Source organism: Protopterus annectens, chromosome 2.part2 (genome assembly GCF_019279795.1).
Source record: "Protopterus annectens isolate FY-2018-M chromosome 2.part2, PAN1.0, whole genome shotgun sequence".
NCBI lineage: Eukaryota > Metazoa > Chordata > Ceratodontiformes > Protopteridae > Protopterus > Protopterus annectens.
Genome location: NC_056730.1, coordinates 814904621 through 814920323, shown reverse-complemented (window position 1 = coordinate 814920323; position 15703 = coordinate 814904621). Strand labels below are relative to the sequence as shown.

General features: G+C 41.8%; 1 protein-coding gene across 2 annotated transcripts in view; it reads left to right on the top strand.

Annotated features, from left to right (window-relative positions):
• Positions 1 to 15703, top strand: part of TMEM161B (transmembrane protein 161B) — an 885867-nt gene that overhangs the window by 535140 nt on the left and 335024 nt on the right. Inside the window, exon 8 of one of the 2 annotated variants that reach the window (XM_044064156.1) lies at positions 1392 to 1532. The exons of the other annotated variant lie outside the window; for it this stretch is intronic. Coding sequence (XP_043920091.1) covers positions 1392 to 1532 — 141 coding nt within the window. The remainder of the gene's footprint in view (positions 1 to 1391; positions 1533 to 15703) is intronic. 2 annotated transcript variants of the gene reach the window in all.

Sequence of the window (15703 nt, the reverse complement as noted above, 5' to 3'; positions counted from 1 at the left end):
CTGGATTCCTGATGAGTGTAACAGGAGATCCAGAGTGGGCTCCAGTACCCATGAAGGAGACTGTAGGAAGGGAAACTATACCTGCCAAGGCCATAAAGGAGCAATGAGGATCCCTGAGCTCTTCAGCCTGGTAGCTTTCTGTAAGAATTTGGGAAGACCCCCTCTGCATAAAGATGAACGAGGATCGGATCAGAACCCATATGCTGAGGAAGATTGAAAGTGGACAACATAGATAAGATACCTAGTAATGTTAAGAACATAACTTTTCATTTTTATATATAGTGTTCTATAGTGTAAAGAATGTTATTTTTATTGTTAATTATCATTGCAGTTCCGTCAATTAAAACATTGTCCATTAAGTCTTTTCTTCATACCGCATTACATGAAAGATCAGTTGAAGAACTTGAAAAATGTGTAGAAATAATCTTAATGCACCCTCAGTGTTTCATATTCTGGTTTCAGCTTGCTGCTCCTTAATGAAAACTGGAGATTCTTCCAGTGTGGTGAATTCACTCATAGATTGCTAGTTCATAGCTGTTAACCTTTTAGTACAAAAAATCTGGGCAAAGACAAAGATAATGGGGGACAGAGCCCCAAAAATTAGGGACAATTTTTTAAATATTGCTGTTATAAACTTAGAAAGTTGCTAGAATAAAATGTCTTGTGTTGCCATGCATTTTCAAAAGGATAGGAGGTCTGAAACTCAAATGCCTGACATTATTTAGTGAATTCAGTCGTCACTGATTTGCCACAAAAATCCAGAAAATCACAAATTTTATGAGGAACAAACCAAAAATATGTAGCAAAAATCGACATTCTGTGAAAATTTGGACAGTTGAGAGGTATTGGCCAGTTGTTTGTAATTCAGATTCATGCACTTAGCAGAAACGATACTTTTGATGATATTAAATAAATATTTTATTACAGATTTTAATCAACAAGACAATGAACTAACTGTTCCATTTCTCTTCTTTATGTAATTCAAGTACTGCTATTTCCTGTTTTCTCTATTAGTAATTAATATTCTGACAGTTTTCACTTTTTTAAACTATAAACTATAAACTATTCTTTATTTTCTTTTAGAGATACTTTATAATGTAAGTGTTTAAAAAGTCTAGTATTTTTCTGTTCTATTGATTTCTGGTGCAGCACAGCAATGTCCCAAAATCCCAGAATAATTTATAAGCTTTCAGCATGTAGTTTATACCATGCCATCACAGTGTCCATATTAGTGCCATGTTAGTTAATAATATTTATGGGTATCACATTGGATCAGGTTGTCTTCATCACATTTACAGTAGAACTGACCTGTTTCTTTGTCTGAGAAGATATTTAGCTAGCAGCAGTATATTTAACAGCTTTGACAGTTATATGTTTATCATTTCTTTCAGGGGTCCAGTTTCGAAACTGACTTTCAAACTCGTCCTTGCTGTGTTGTGTGCACTATTAGGCGCTTTTCTGACATTCCCAGGACTACGATTAGCTCAGATGCACCTGGATGCCTTGAATGTAGCAACAGAAAAGATAACACAGTAAGAGCAATCACAATAATATTTGTAAATGTGTGACAGAGTGATTCTGGGCTGAGACAGAATTCCACTATGTATGTGTGTGTTGGAGTGGGGGTGGGGTGATTATGCCAGCATATTTACTGCTGCTAGAAGCAGTTTTTCATCAGTTATTGGTCATGGCATATATCACACAAGTTGAGCAGAATTTAAGTATTTTCACTTACCTGTCCTAACTATCATCTAACAACCTCTTGAATTCATTCTTCCTATCTGTAGATGGAGTACCAGGTGCATCCTTTTGCAGAGCAGCTCATCTTCATAAGAGGGGCTCATCATCAGTATCTTAACTTGGCTTGTGTTGAAGACCCCATACGTGCTTCTCTTTAATTTCTCACTAGTTTGTTCCTGCTGTAATGCGAACTGGACTCTAATGCATTCTGCTGCCTATGCTAAAGTGTTTATTATGAAATCTAAAGCAGATTCTTTATCTTGATTATTCAGTCAGGCTGTAGATTTTACCAAATCATTGTGGATGATGGTTCATTTGTGCATTTGTGGTCAAAGCCTTGTGTATCAAATCCCTTACTACTGGGTCGACTCTTTGGGTTTTATCAGTGAAGTAATTAACTTAGGTTGACAGTTTCCCAACAAGCATTATAATACATTTTTTGGCAAGGAGTTTTAGGCCATGGTTTGGCACCAGTCATTTGTCTGTGTTAAACCTTCTTGCAAGAAGTTGGTGATTTTGGGATGATCCTAGAATAGCTCCTTAATTACAAGTGAGCCAGAGGCCTTGACTTCCGAGAATTAGATGCCAAACAGGAGCAGGCCCAGCATAGAGCTCTGGGGTACACCGCTGGTGACTGGTCTGTTGGTTTGGGTGGTCTCACTGATCCTGACTTCTTCTTGTCCTGTCTGTGATCCAGCTAGCAATCCATTGAGTTATATAGGGACTTATGCCTAGCTGAGAGAGCTTGTCAACAATGCATGAGTGGGGTACTGTATCACATGCCTTGGCCAGGTCAAGATATGCAGTATGCACTGTTTTACCCTCTTACATTGCCTTGGTGACCCTCTCAAAGAAGTCTACCATGTTAAGTAGGCAAGACTGCCCCTTAGCAAAGCAAAACTGGGATGTGTCAAGTGTCTATGGGTTGCCAAGGTCTTTGTTTATCATTTCCTTGATAATTTGTTCCGTGGCATTGCATATTATATTTGTTAGACTGATGGGTCTGTAGTTCCATTGATCAGTTGCTTGCCTGTCATTGGGGAAGGTAATGAATGTTGTGGTCCTCCATTCACTTGCAACATAGCCTGTTTTGAGGGTGTAGTTGGAGAGCCTCAACTGGTCCTAATAGGTTGTGTTTTAAACTATTCAAGATGCAACTGTGGCTGTTGAGACACATACAGGTGTTTTCTTGGCGTTAGTGAGTGCTTGCCAGCACCTGGTCCCTGCTAATAGTTGGCAGAAGTATGATGGAGAGGATTTCCCCTGAAGTAGCTGGGGGGAGTGAGATGAAGTTTGAGCTGAATTTATCAGCCAGTAGATTTGCTCTGTCACCCTAAGCAGTGAAGGTGGCACTATTCACCAGCAGTTGAGCACATTGCCAAGTGTTACCTTTAAGGTTCTTGACATAGCTGAAGAATGCCTTGTGATTATCCCTAGCCTGTGAGGCTGACCTGATCTGTTACTTGGCGTTGTTGGACTTAATTAAACCTCTTACCTTCTTGTTTACTTGTATAACAGCGCATTTGTTTTTTAAGGGAGTTGCTGTTCTTGAGTTTGGCCATGATTTTTTTTTCTTTTATTATATACCCTGTTTATGTGAGAATTCCACCAGTGGGGTTAGTTGTTAGTTTTTGCTTTATGTATACTTCTGGTACACATGGCAGCCTGTATGCAGCCATTTGCATGTTTGTATAGGGATTCTGAATAATTCTGTATATGTGTGTGTGTGTGTATATATAATTCTGTATATGTGTGTGTGTGTGTGTATATATATATATATATATATATATATATATATATATATATATATATATATATATATATATATATCCGTGTTCTCAGGGTTAGGGGGAGCCTTGAATTTTGACAAACTGCCACATACTGGGGTGTAGTTTGCCTTGTAATAGTTCCTGTTATTGGTTTAGGTGTATTTTCTGGTTGAGTTTTACTTCAAAGAAGACAACTTTGTGATCTGATATCAATAGTGAGGATGTGATGTGGACTTCCAAGATGGCTGCACATTGAGTAACACCTTAATTCTAGCTCTCCCAGTGTAAAAACAGAAACTTAACAGAGAAAGCCAGTAGCCCTGGATTTCTGAGTACATTTCAGTAACTGGCTAGTAAGTGCACTGCCTGGATGCCAGGAAAAAAGAGATGCAGAGGACATGAAAGAAAATCAGCTACAAAAGTAGACTAAAAAACCCTAACTGGAAAAAAGTAAAGTAGCTGTTCATCAAAAAGTCATGCAAGCTCCAGACATGACTTCCATTAACCTTGAGGAAAGTGTAAAGCAACTGCACATAGACCTGACTAAAATAAATGAAACACCTATGGAGTGTATCAACTCAGAAATTAAAAGGCTGTAAAAATGGAAGAAGCATTAATCAGATACTCTGATAAGATGACAAAACTGCAAAACACTGAGGTCAAAATGATGAAAAGGCTGGCTGAATATCAGATTGCACAAAAAGAGATGTTTAAAAAATAGTGGAATTAGAGAACAGAGCACATAGGGAAAACCTGAGATTTTCTGCGATACCTGAGAAGCTGTCTGGAACAGACTGCATCAGTTTCATGAAAGCACAAATAAGCAACTGGCCTCATATTCCACAGCAGGAATTGTTAATTGAAAGGGCACATCATGTGTATGCTCCAAACCTGGCTATGAGAAAACAACCTAGACCTTTAATAGTAAAGATGCAATCTTACCAGAAGAAGTTGATTCTGACAAAATTGTGGCAGAAGGACTAAGTGCTAAAAGTGGGAGACAGAGTGCTTGTGGAGAATGCCTACTCATTGTACATCAGGCAGAAGAGGAATATGTTTATTCCATCATTCAGGGAATGCAGAGAAGCAAGTGTGAGATTCAAGTTGCTGTACCCAGCTATCTTCAAAATATTTTCCCTGGAGGAAAAAAAATCATTTTTGATGAAGTATATGCTAAGGAAGAAATACAAAAGTCTGTCGAACAAAAAGTGAGCTATGAAACAGAAGGAGATTTTGTTTCTTGTTCCTCTTGTAATTAAGATCACAAAGAGACTGTGCCAGTGAAACCTTTCCCAGTGTTTCAATGGAAAATGCTTAAGAGAGGGGAAAAAAAGCACAGGAGTTGATGAGAAGAATCGAGAGTGCAGTGGAAATGAAGCAAAGGCAGGATTTGGGAGATGGAGATGACCAGGAATAGAAAAAGAAAATCTGGAAATATTTTACTTTTTTGGACTTTGTTAAACTTGGAGGGGACTCTAAAGCATGTGCCCTACTTCATGTCATTAATGTTTGGAAAAATGCTCAGGAGGAGGAAGAAAGTTTAACTGTAAGTAAAATATTTTTTTCTTAGTAGTGCTAGTTAAATGGTGCATGGTTTTCTTTGCATGTTATAAAGTTTTTTTCAGTTATTTTTATTAAGTGTAATGGAGATACTAATTTAAATAGGTGCTCCAGTTTTTTCTTTCTCCCTTCTCTCTTTCTCCGTGTTCAGATTTAAGAAATGTATATAGTACAATGTAAAAAAAAAAAAAAGAGCTGGTTAAAAGTGCATGTCAGAAGAAAAATTAGTGTGCTTTTTCTCATTCTTGCGTAGGGGAATGATGGGGTTAAGGCCATTAGCTTGATATAGCATCAAGTTTTAAGAGAAAACAAGTAAATGAAAATGAATATTGAATATTATAAGGCTTTTTTCTAGTAAACTGTTTTGTATCTGGTTCTCAAATCTAGCGGACAATCTGATAGAGAAGTGGCTTGGAGAAAATGTTTACTGAAAGTATTCAAGTCTTTTCCTTGCTGAGAGAGCTATAAAGATAAGGCAAAACCAGACAGCAATTAATAGTATCACTGCACCTGCCATGCGTCTTGGCATGGATAATCTTTCTTTTAGTTTGTTTCAAGTCTGTGTGTATGTATGTGGCTGTCACTTTAGACATTTGTTCCTATTAGGAGAATAACACTTCACATTTTGAAGATGTACATAGTTTTGTGTGTTATTATTAAGTTAATAAGTTTTTGGGGTATTGGGGGTTCAAATTGTTTCATCATGGTGTAGATGGGAGGAGAAATGGCGTGGGGTTATCCTGAAGGAACAGTATGCTAAGAGTGTTTTGGAGGTGAAAAGAATGTCGGATAGAGTGATGTTTATGAAGTTGGAAATTGATGGTGTAATGATGAATGTTGTTAGTGCATATGCTCCACAAGTTGGGTGTGCGATGGATGAGAAAGAAAAATGTTGGAGTGAGTTGGATGAAGTGGTGATGACTGTACCTAAGGGTGAGAGAGTGGTGATTGGAGCAGATTTCAATGGGCATGTTGGTGAAGGGAACAGAGGGGATGAGGAAGTGATGGGGTAGGTAAGGTGTTAAGCAAAGGAATGCAGAAGGTCAGATGGTAGTGGATTTTGCGAAAAGGATGGACATGACTGTGATTAATATGTATTTTAACAAGAGGGAGGAGCATAGGGTAACATACAAGAGTGGAGGGAGATGCACACAGGTGGATTATATCTTGTGTAGAAGGGACGGTCTGAAGGAGATTGGAGACTGTAAAATGGTGGCAGGGGAAAGTGTAGTTAGGAAGCGTAGGATGGTGATTTGTAGGATGACACTGGTAATCAAGAAGAGGAGGAGGAGTGTGAGGGCAGCACCAAGGATCAAATGGTGGAAATTGAAAAAGGGTAATTGTGAGGTGGAGTTCAGGGAAGAGTTAAGACAGGCAGTGGGTAGCAGTGAAGAGTTACCAAATAGCTGGGTAACTACAACAGCGCTAGCAAGGGAAATTTATTAATTTATTTGTTGACCGGGAGTGTCCGACTGGATGTAGGTCCATTTTCAGCGGAGGCCCGGGGAGAAAAGCTCCACAGTTAAAATAAACAGACAGTAGTTACATTGGATTACATAACAATTAACAATTTACATAGCAATTACTTACAACATATTTACAGATGAAGAACATAGTACATCAGTAGACAACTAGAATCTTTATCTGTGAAGTACATAACAGACATTAACAAATGTTACAATAAGAAGTTTCTGCTGTATAATAAGTACTAGGCTTATGAGCATCTGAGCTTGCTATAATCAAGGTAGTTAGTGGAGTGGAAAGAAAGGTAGTGTTTGAATGGGGTGGAGGAGTTGCAAGGGCATAGCCAGCATGTTTTTAGGTGTGCTTTTAGTAAAGTTTTGAAGTGGGTGCATGATGGTATGGAGGTAATTGTGGGGGGAGGGAGTTCCATAATTTGGCTATGGTGCAAGAGAATAGTGATTCACCAGCAGAGTTATTGGCTTTAGTGATCTGCAAATGATTTTTGTTGCTGGATCTTAGTGATCTGGTGGTGCGATAGGGTTGGAGTAGATTCTGGAGGGATGGTTTACTGGTTTGTGGGCGAGTGAGAGTTGGTACCATTGAAGGAGGTGAGGGAGTTCAAGCCAGCCCAGTTCAGCAAGTGAGAGACAGTGGTGACTATGGTAGGATGCCCCTGTGGCGAATTTGGCAATTTTGTTGTAGCAGATCTCTAGCTTCTTTAGATCGCATTGCCTTAGGTTGGTATATATTGGAGAGGCATAAAGTGGGGTGGAGATAAGGTGGGAATTTGCTATTGAAATCTTTGCTGCTTTGGTGAGAAGTTGCTTATTTCTGTAGAACGCTCCTATGGAAATGGCTAGAAAGGTGCTTGGTGTGACATCTGGAAAGAGGAAGGAGGACAAGGAGACCTGGTGGTGGAATGAGGTAGTACAGGAGAGTATACAGAGAACGAGGTTGATGAAGAAGTGGGATTGTCAGAGAGATAAAGAAAGTAGACAGGAGTATAAGGAGATGAGGTGCATGGCAAAGAGAGAGGTGGCTAAGGATAAGGCATATGAAGAGTTATATGAAAGGTTGGACACTAAGAAGGGAGAAAAGGACCTGTACTGATTGGCTAGACAGAGGGACCAAGCTAGTAAAGATGTGCAGCAGGTAAGGGTGATAAAGGATAATGAGGGAAACATACTCACAAGCGAGGAGAATGTGTTGAGCAGATGGAAAGTGTACTTTTGAGGGGCTGATGAATGAAGAGAATGAGAAGGAGAGAAGGTTGGATGATGTGCAGATAGTGAATCATTAAGTGCAGTGGATTAGCAAGGAGGAAGTAAGGATAGCTATGAAGAGGATGAAGAATGGAAAGGCTGTTGGTCCAGATGACATACCTGTGGAAGCATGGAGGTGATGTTCATCGTGCATACAGATGCAGTCATAACAGATGGGTTCTCCTGCCGTCAGGCAGGTCCTCGGTCGGCCGAATTCCAAAGTCTAGGTCCGGCGTCAGTTGTCGTCGCTTCTTCCCTGACGTCAGTGCGACAGGGGTATAAAGGAACCAGCCGACGCCATTTTCTTCAGTCTTTCTTGCCGCGCGGTGCCCGAAGCAGAAGCAGTTCGCAGGTGCTAGTCGGCCAGCTCCTGAGATTACGAAAATTTGGAAACCGAAGTCTTCTTAAAAGTGAAGTACCCCATTGGGGAAACTTTTCTTGCCTCAGACCGATGTCAGACAAAGTTAATAATTGTATTTCTTGTGGGAAGCAAATACCGCATAAGGATTTCCATTCCCTCTGTATTCCTTGTTTAGGCCCAGACCACGACGTCTCGGTCTGTCGCTTTTGTGCTACATTCAACAAACGCACTATTAAGCGTCGGGCGGAGTTCGCCCAGCATTATTTTGGGAAAGCATTTAACTATACTATGTCGTCGGATACTCCGACTCCAGTTTTGTATAAAAAACGCAAAGACAAGGACCGACACTCGAGGTCCGCGGCCTCTACCGACACCACGCCAAAGCCGACTACACGTGGTCCGGTTCTCAGCGAGGCACCTACGCAGCCCCTGATTACCATCGACACATCTTTGGCGGTGTCTCCTGTGCCCAAGGTCGCAGGCTCCTCGGCCCACACCCCGACTACAGATACCGAAGCCACTCTTGGCGTTGAAACACAGAATGTGGACAGGTCCACCTCCACTCAAGGTGTCTTCAGACCTCCTTCTTCTTTCGCCATCAAGGCTTTCACCAAGTCTAAAGCAACCATGCACTCTGAGACCAGCTATACAGGGCCCATCTCCAGGCCCCATGCCTAAGAAACAGATGCTTAAAATGGCTGAGGATTTAATTACTCTAATCAGAGGTTCTCAGCCCCCTCCGGACAAAAGGCCCAGAGTGGAGGAAGATTCCCCCTCCTCTGATCAGGGCTCCATTATTTCAGAACACTCTGATGATCAGGAACAGTCTTACTCCCCTTTTGAAGACTCTGATGCGGAGGAGTCTATTCCTTCTGTATCCCCCCCTGAAGATTACTCATTTGGGGAAACGTTGCATACCTTAAGGGAACACTTCCACTGGGAAGGCCAGGATTATTCAGATTCCAAGAAAAGGCTCAGGGAGTTTCTTTTGTTACCCCAGCACAGGCCTCTGGCTATACCTCCTGTCTTGGACATCCTAGATGATGTTTACTCGGAGGCCTGCCTTAACCCGGACTCTCTACCTCCAGCTCCAGTTAAGCCTTACAGGTACTACAGGGTTCCTAACTCACACCAATTTCTATACAAAAGCCATGCTGCTGACCTAGAAACCATCTCACAGGGGCCCAAGGGAGTTAAGGCCTCCATTGCCAAAAATCCATTGCCTTCTGAGAGAGATTCCAGATCCTTAGAAAGGTGGGGAAAAAAGGTATATACCTCGGCTACCTTGTCCATGAGGGCCTTAAACTGTCAGTTTCATATGCTAAAATACCAACAGTTTTTGTTATCACAATTGAAAAGTAAAGTGTCACAACCTGAACAACCAGACTTGAAGGAGTTGCAGGATTTGATGCATAGTGCTGAACAAGTGGGTAAGCATACCTTACAATGTGGTTTTGATGCTCTAGAGGCCTCATGTAGAGCTGCTGTTACAGGCTCAGTCATACGTAGGCATGCCTGGCTCAAGGAACAAGTCTTGCCTGATCATGTCAAAGCTAAATTACTAGACGTCCCTCTTCAAAAGGATGTACTATTTGGTGCTAATGCTGAGGAAGTATTACGGAAAATGGAGGAAAAGGCTAAATCAATGCAAACTGTGAAAGAATTTCTGCAGATTCAACCACCATGTTTTAGTAGAAATTGGCCTTCCAAAAACTGGTCCTTTCCTGCCACAGACAGACCCCAAAGAGGCAGATACAGGCGCCCGAGAGGCAGAGGACAATCACAAGGATCGTATAGAGGCAGACAATGGCAAGCTCCTACACAAAGAGGTGGTGAGGACAACTCGCAATCTTTCAGAAAGCAAACCCAATGACTTTCCCCTTTGCATGCCAACCAGGTCTCAAATGGCAGCCCCCTTAGGAGGAAAGCTGGCATTATTTTCAAAAAATTGGCATGTTGTCACAAAGGACAAATGGATCCTGGACATTATAAACAGAGGCTACAAATTCCATTTTCATACCCTTCCAAAAATGAGAGGCATACCAAACCTGCCACACAATCAAAGGGCAGAGGCACAAAGGCAAATTTCAGATCTCATAAACATGAAAGCTATTCAAGAGGTACCTACACACGAACAAGGTCAAGGTTTTTATTCCAGGCTATTTCTGGTGCTAAGGAAAGGAAAAGATTGGAGACCTATTTTGGATCTATCCATCCTAAATACATTTCTACTCGTACCAAAATTCAAGATGCTCACTCTACAGCAACTTCTTCCCATGCTGGGCAAGGAGTCTTGGCTGGTAACATTGGACCTCAAGGAGGCATACCTGCATGTCCAAATCAGACAAAATTGCAGAAGGTACCTCAGATTTCTTGCAGGTTCAACCCATTATCAATTCTCTGCATTGCCCTTTGGCTTATCTACTGCGCCCAGAGTATTCACGAAATGCCTGGCATCAGTAATTGCCTACTGCAGACTTCAAGGGATACAAATATACCCTTAATTGGATGACTGCCTGATCCAAGCGGACAGCAAGCACATTCTTCTGAAACATCTGGCTTATGTAATAATGTTATTAAACTCTCTGGGATACACAGTCAACAAAGAGAAATCAAGGCTAATACCCTCTCGGAAGATAATTTTCCTGGGTGCCAATTTGGACACAAACACCCAGATGGCCTACCTCACGCCAGAGAAGCAGGGGCAACTAATTCAATACTTCAGAACACTGGCAAATTGCACCAGGCTGACTGCAAGGAAAATCCTGCAGGCTCTGGGATTCATGGCATCTTGTGCAAAGCTGCATATGAGAAAACTACAATGGTACCTGAAAAACATATGGTCTCAACACAGCCACAGTTTGGAAACAATAATACCACTAATTCCATGTCTGCAAAAGGAATTTCTGTGGTGGGCTCAAGCATGTCAAACAAACACAGGTCTTCCATTCAGCAAGCCTCAAGCAAATCAAGTCAGCCTTGGGGGCGCACATGACAGACCGGTGCATTCAGTGCAAATGGTCCCAAAAAGCAAAGCACCTTCATATTAATCAAAAAGAAATGCTAGCAGTAATAAATGCTATTATAGCTTTCAAGGACCTTCTACAACCAGGTCAACTATTGATAAGAACGGACAACACCACAGTTATGTGGTACATAAACAAACAGGGAGGAACACATTCTTATCCCCTATGCAGACTGGCCATGTCATTTTGGAACATGGCCATGGACTTGCAGATGGAACTACAAGCACAGTACTTGCCAGGCAAGGAAAACACGCTGGCAGACTATCTAAGCAGGAATACGACAGATCCACACGAATGGAAATTGCATCCAAAAGTTTTTACAGAAATAATACAAGAATGGGGAAGGCCAGAGATAGATCTCTTTGCCTCCCACAAGAATCATCAGTTGTCAAAATTCTGCTCAAGGATCTTCCATCCAAAGGCCTGGAGAGTGGACGCTCTTTCCTTCAGTTGGACATCAATGACAGTTTATGCCTTCCCTCCTCTTCCTCTGCTGCCCAAAGTTCTATTAAAGACCAAAGCAGACAGACCAAAGATGATCCTCATTGCTCCGGACTGGCCAAGGCAACACTGGTACCCACTCCTGAGGAGCCTGACGCATTCCCCACCATGGACCCTGCCTCTAATGCCTCTACTTCTGACTCAGCACAGTTTCAAAACTCTTCACAGTCAGCTAAAAACACTCAATCTAGCCGCATGGAAGATTCCTTAGCATCACAACAGGCCCTACTCTCCAAGGAGGTGCAGGATGTCATTTTGGTGGCCAGAAGGCCATCAACTAGAAAAGCTTACTCCGCAAAATGGAAAAGTTTTTGTGTCTGGAATGAGAAAAAGGGACAGGATCCTGGAAAACTGAATTTACCTCAAATACTACAATATTTGGCTGAACTGCTAAGCAGTGGACTTTCTTTCTCCTCCATCAAAATCCATGCATCAGCCATTTCTGCAGAATACAACACTGATCCACCTTTATTCTCTCACCCTCTCCTAAGGCAGTTCCTCAGAGGGGCTAAGAATTTAAGACCTCCAAGAAAACAACCAATACTTGCTTGGGATCTTAATTTCATACTGGAAAAACTGATCTTGCCTCCCTTTGAGCCAGCTGCCTCATCAGATTTGCAATATTTGTCCTGGAAAACAGCTTTCCTTCTGGCTATCACCTCAGCTCGTAGAGTTTCAGAACTACAGGCTCTCATGGCCGTCCAACCTTTTATCATCTTCCATCAGGACAGAGTTTCCTTACAAACCAACCCGTCCTTTATGCCTAAAGTGGTATCCAGGGTAGCTTTAAATCAGGCCATACATTTACCTACTTTTTATCCTAATCCTCAAAACAAAGGGGAGAGATTACTACATTCCTTGGACATCCACAGACAACTGCGTTATTATTTGGACAGAACAAAGCCTTTCAGAAAATCAGAACAGCTCTTTGTGGCCTATGCGGTAGGAGCTCAAGGGAAGCCAATTTCCAAACAGACAAACACAAAATGGATAGCCCACTGCATACGCTTTTGCTATTCCTTTCATGGCAAAACTGTTCCTACAGGCATTAGGACTCATTCCACCAGGGCCACAGCCACCTCTGCAGCATTCCTCAGAGGAGTCCCTACCAAGGATATTTTGGAAGCAGCCACTTGGAGTTCTGTGCATACCTTCTCCAAGCACTACAACCTACCATTATACTCAAAATCTAGAGCAGGCTTTGCCACTGCAGTCTTGCAGGGCATTTTGGCTCCTCCTAATTCCACCTAGTGCCTACCACCCCTTTCTTAGCTTTGGGATTCTACACATCTGTTATGACTGCAGCTGTATGCACGATGAACATAGTACAGTTTTGTACCTACCATAAATGTAGATGTTCGAGTGCTAATACAGCTGCAGTCCAGGTTTCCCTCCCTCCTTCCCCTCTTGGGACAGGTCTATAGGCTAACACATCCTCATACAACCTAATTGGGGTATTCATTTTTGATGTATTTGCTTGCAACTACTGTATTTTGATTATATTGCACTGCATGATTACACAAATTTATGTATTGCCTTCCTTCTGGGGGCACCTGACATCTGGGGCAAGAAAAACTGAAGAAAATGGTGTCGGCTGGTTCCTTTATACCCCTGTCGCACTGACGTCAGGGAAGAAGTGATGACAACCAACGCCGGACCTAGACTTTGGAATTCGGCCAACCGAGGACCCGCCTGACGGCAGGAGAACCCATCTGTTATGACTGCAGCTGTATTAGCACTTGAACATCTACATTTATGGTAGGTACAAAACTGTACTTTTAGGTGAAATGGCAGTGGAGTTTTTAACTAGAGTGTTTATTAAAATCTTGGAAAGTGAGAGGATGCCTGAGGAATGGAGAAAAAGTGTTTTGGTACCAATTTTTAAGAATAAGGGTGATGTGCAGAGCTGTAGTAACTGCAGAGGGATTAAATTGATCAGTCACAGCATGAAGTTATGGGAAAGAGTAGTGGAAGCTAGGTTAAGAAGGGAGGTGATGATTAGTGATCAGCAGTATGGTTTCATGCCAGGAAAGAGCACTACAGATGCGATGTTTGCTCTGAGAGTGTTGATGGAGAAGTACAGAGAAGGTCAGGAGTTGCATTGTGTCTTTGTGGACTTAGAGAAAGCATATGACAGGGTACCTAGAGAGGAGTTGTGGTATTGTATGAGGAAGTCGGGAGTGTCAGAGAAGTATGTAAGAGTGGTACAGGATATGTACGAGGGTAGTGTGACAGCGGTAAGGTCTTCGGTGGGAGTGACGGATGCGTTTAAGATGAAGGTGGGATTACATCAAGGATCAGCTCTAAGCCCTTTCTTATTTGCAATGGTGATGGACAGGTTGACAGACAAGATCAGACGGGAGTCCCCGTGGACTATGATGTTTGCAGATGACATTGTGATCTGTAGTGAGAATAGGGAACAGGTGGAGGAGACCCTGGAGAGGTAGTGATATGCTCTAGAGAGAAGAGGAATGAAGGTCAGCAGGACTAAGAATATATGTGTGTGAATGAGAGGGAGGATAGACGAATGGTGAGGATGTAGGGAGTATAGGTGGCGAAGGTGGATGAGTTTAAATACTTAGGATCAACAGTTCAGAGTAATGGTGAGTGTGGATGAGAGGTGAAGAAGAGAGTACAGGCAGGATGGAGTGGGTGGAAAAGAGTGTCAGGAGTGATTTGTGACAGACGAGTACCAGTAAGAGTGAAAGGGAAAGTCTACAAGGGGGTAGTGAGACCAGCTATGTTATATAGGTTGGAGACAGTGGCATTGACAAAAAGGCAGGAGTCAGAGCTGGAAGTGGTAGAGTTAAAGATGTTATGATTTGCACTGGGTGTGACGAAGGTGGACAGGATTAGGAATAAGTATATTAGAGAGTCAGCCCAGGTTGGAAGGTTTGGAGACAAAGCCAGAGAGGCAAGATTACGTTGGTTTGGACATGTGCTGAGGAGGGATGCATAGTATATTGGGAAAAAGATGGTAAGAATGAAGCTGCCAGGTAACAGGAAAAGAGGAAGGCCTAAGATAAGGTTTATGGATATGATGAGAGTGGGCATGCAGGTGGTTGGTGTGACAGAGCAAGATGCAGAGAACAGGAAAAAATGGAAACGGATGATCCGCTGTGGCGATCCCTAACAGGAGCAGCTGAAAGAAAGAGGGTATTGGAGGTTTGTTTGTATTTTTGTTTGAGGGTTTTCAGTAAAACAAAAAGTTTTGCAAGATGTGACATAGGCTCAACTGGAAATTAGAAGAAACAATTGTGTAAAAGATTAACCTGCCAAATAGTGCATGCATGTAACACAAAAGCTGGAACTAGACATTTAACAAAAAAGCTATATAAGCAATAATAATCCCTCAAGAGTATGTTTTTTTCTATAATGTTAAACATCAATGGTCTCACAGATAAATACAAAAAAGAAAGAATAGTGAAGTATATTAAAAAATGTAGAGTGCAAATTGCTATGCTACGAGAGATCCACTTGGGAAAGAACTGAACATGTGAATTTGATAAAGGTTTTCAGAATGGTTATTCAGCGGAATACCTGGGACAAAGGAAGAAAGCAGTACTGATATTAATTGCAAAAGGAGATCCAATAGTAATAGAAGAGGATAAAAAAAAGACAACAATGGTAGACTTGTAGTGCTAAGGGTCTACTGGCAGGGGAGGAGGATTACACTGGCATGTATTTATATTCCCCCAAAAACTGCTTTAATGGAGCTAAAGAAAATTCTGGGAGAAATAATCTGCTTTCATCAAGGAGTATCACTTATTGGTGGGGAATGAAATTTGATTTGGAGCAGTGAATATGTGTCTGGGGGACCCAGAAGGAAAAATATGAAAAAGGAGGGTAGATTTTTAAAGAAATTTAGGAAAATATTTGGCATGGAAGATGTGAGGTTACTTTTCCATTAAACCTCTACCATGCATCTTGGCACCAGGACTGGCGTGTGTCTTTATGTAGCCTTCTTTTTTGCTGTATGCAGTTTCAAAGAGTTTGTGACACCTGGCAGCACTGGCTTTT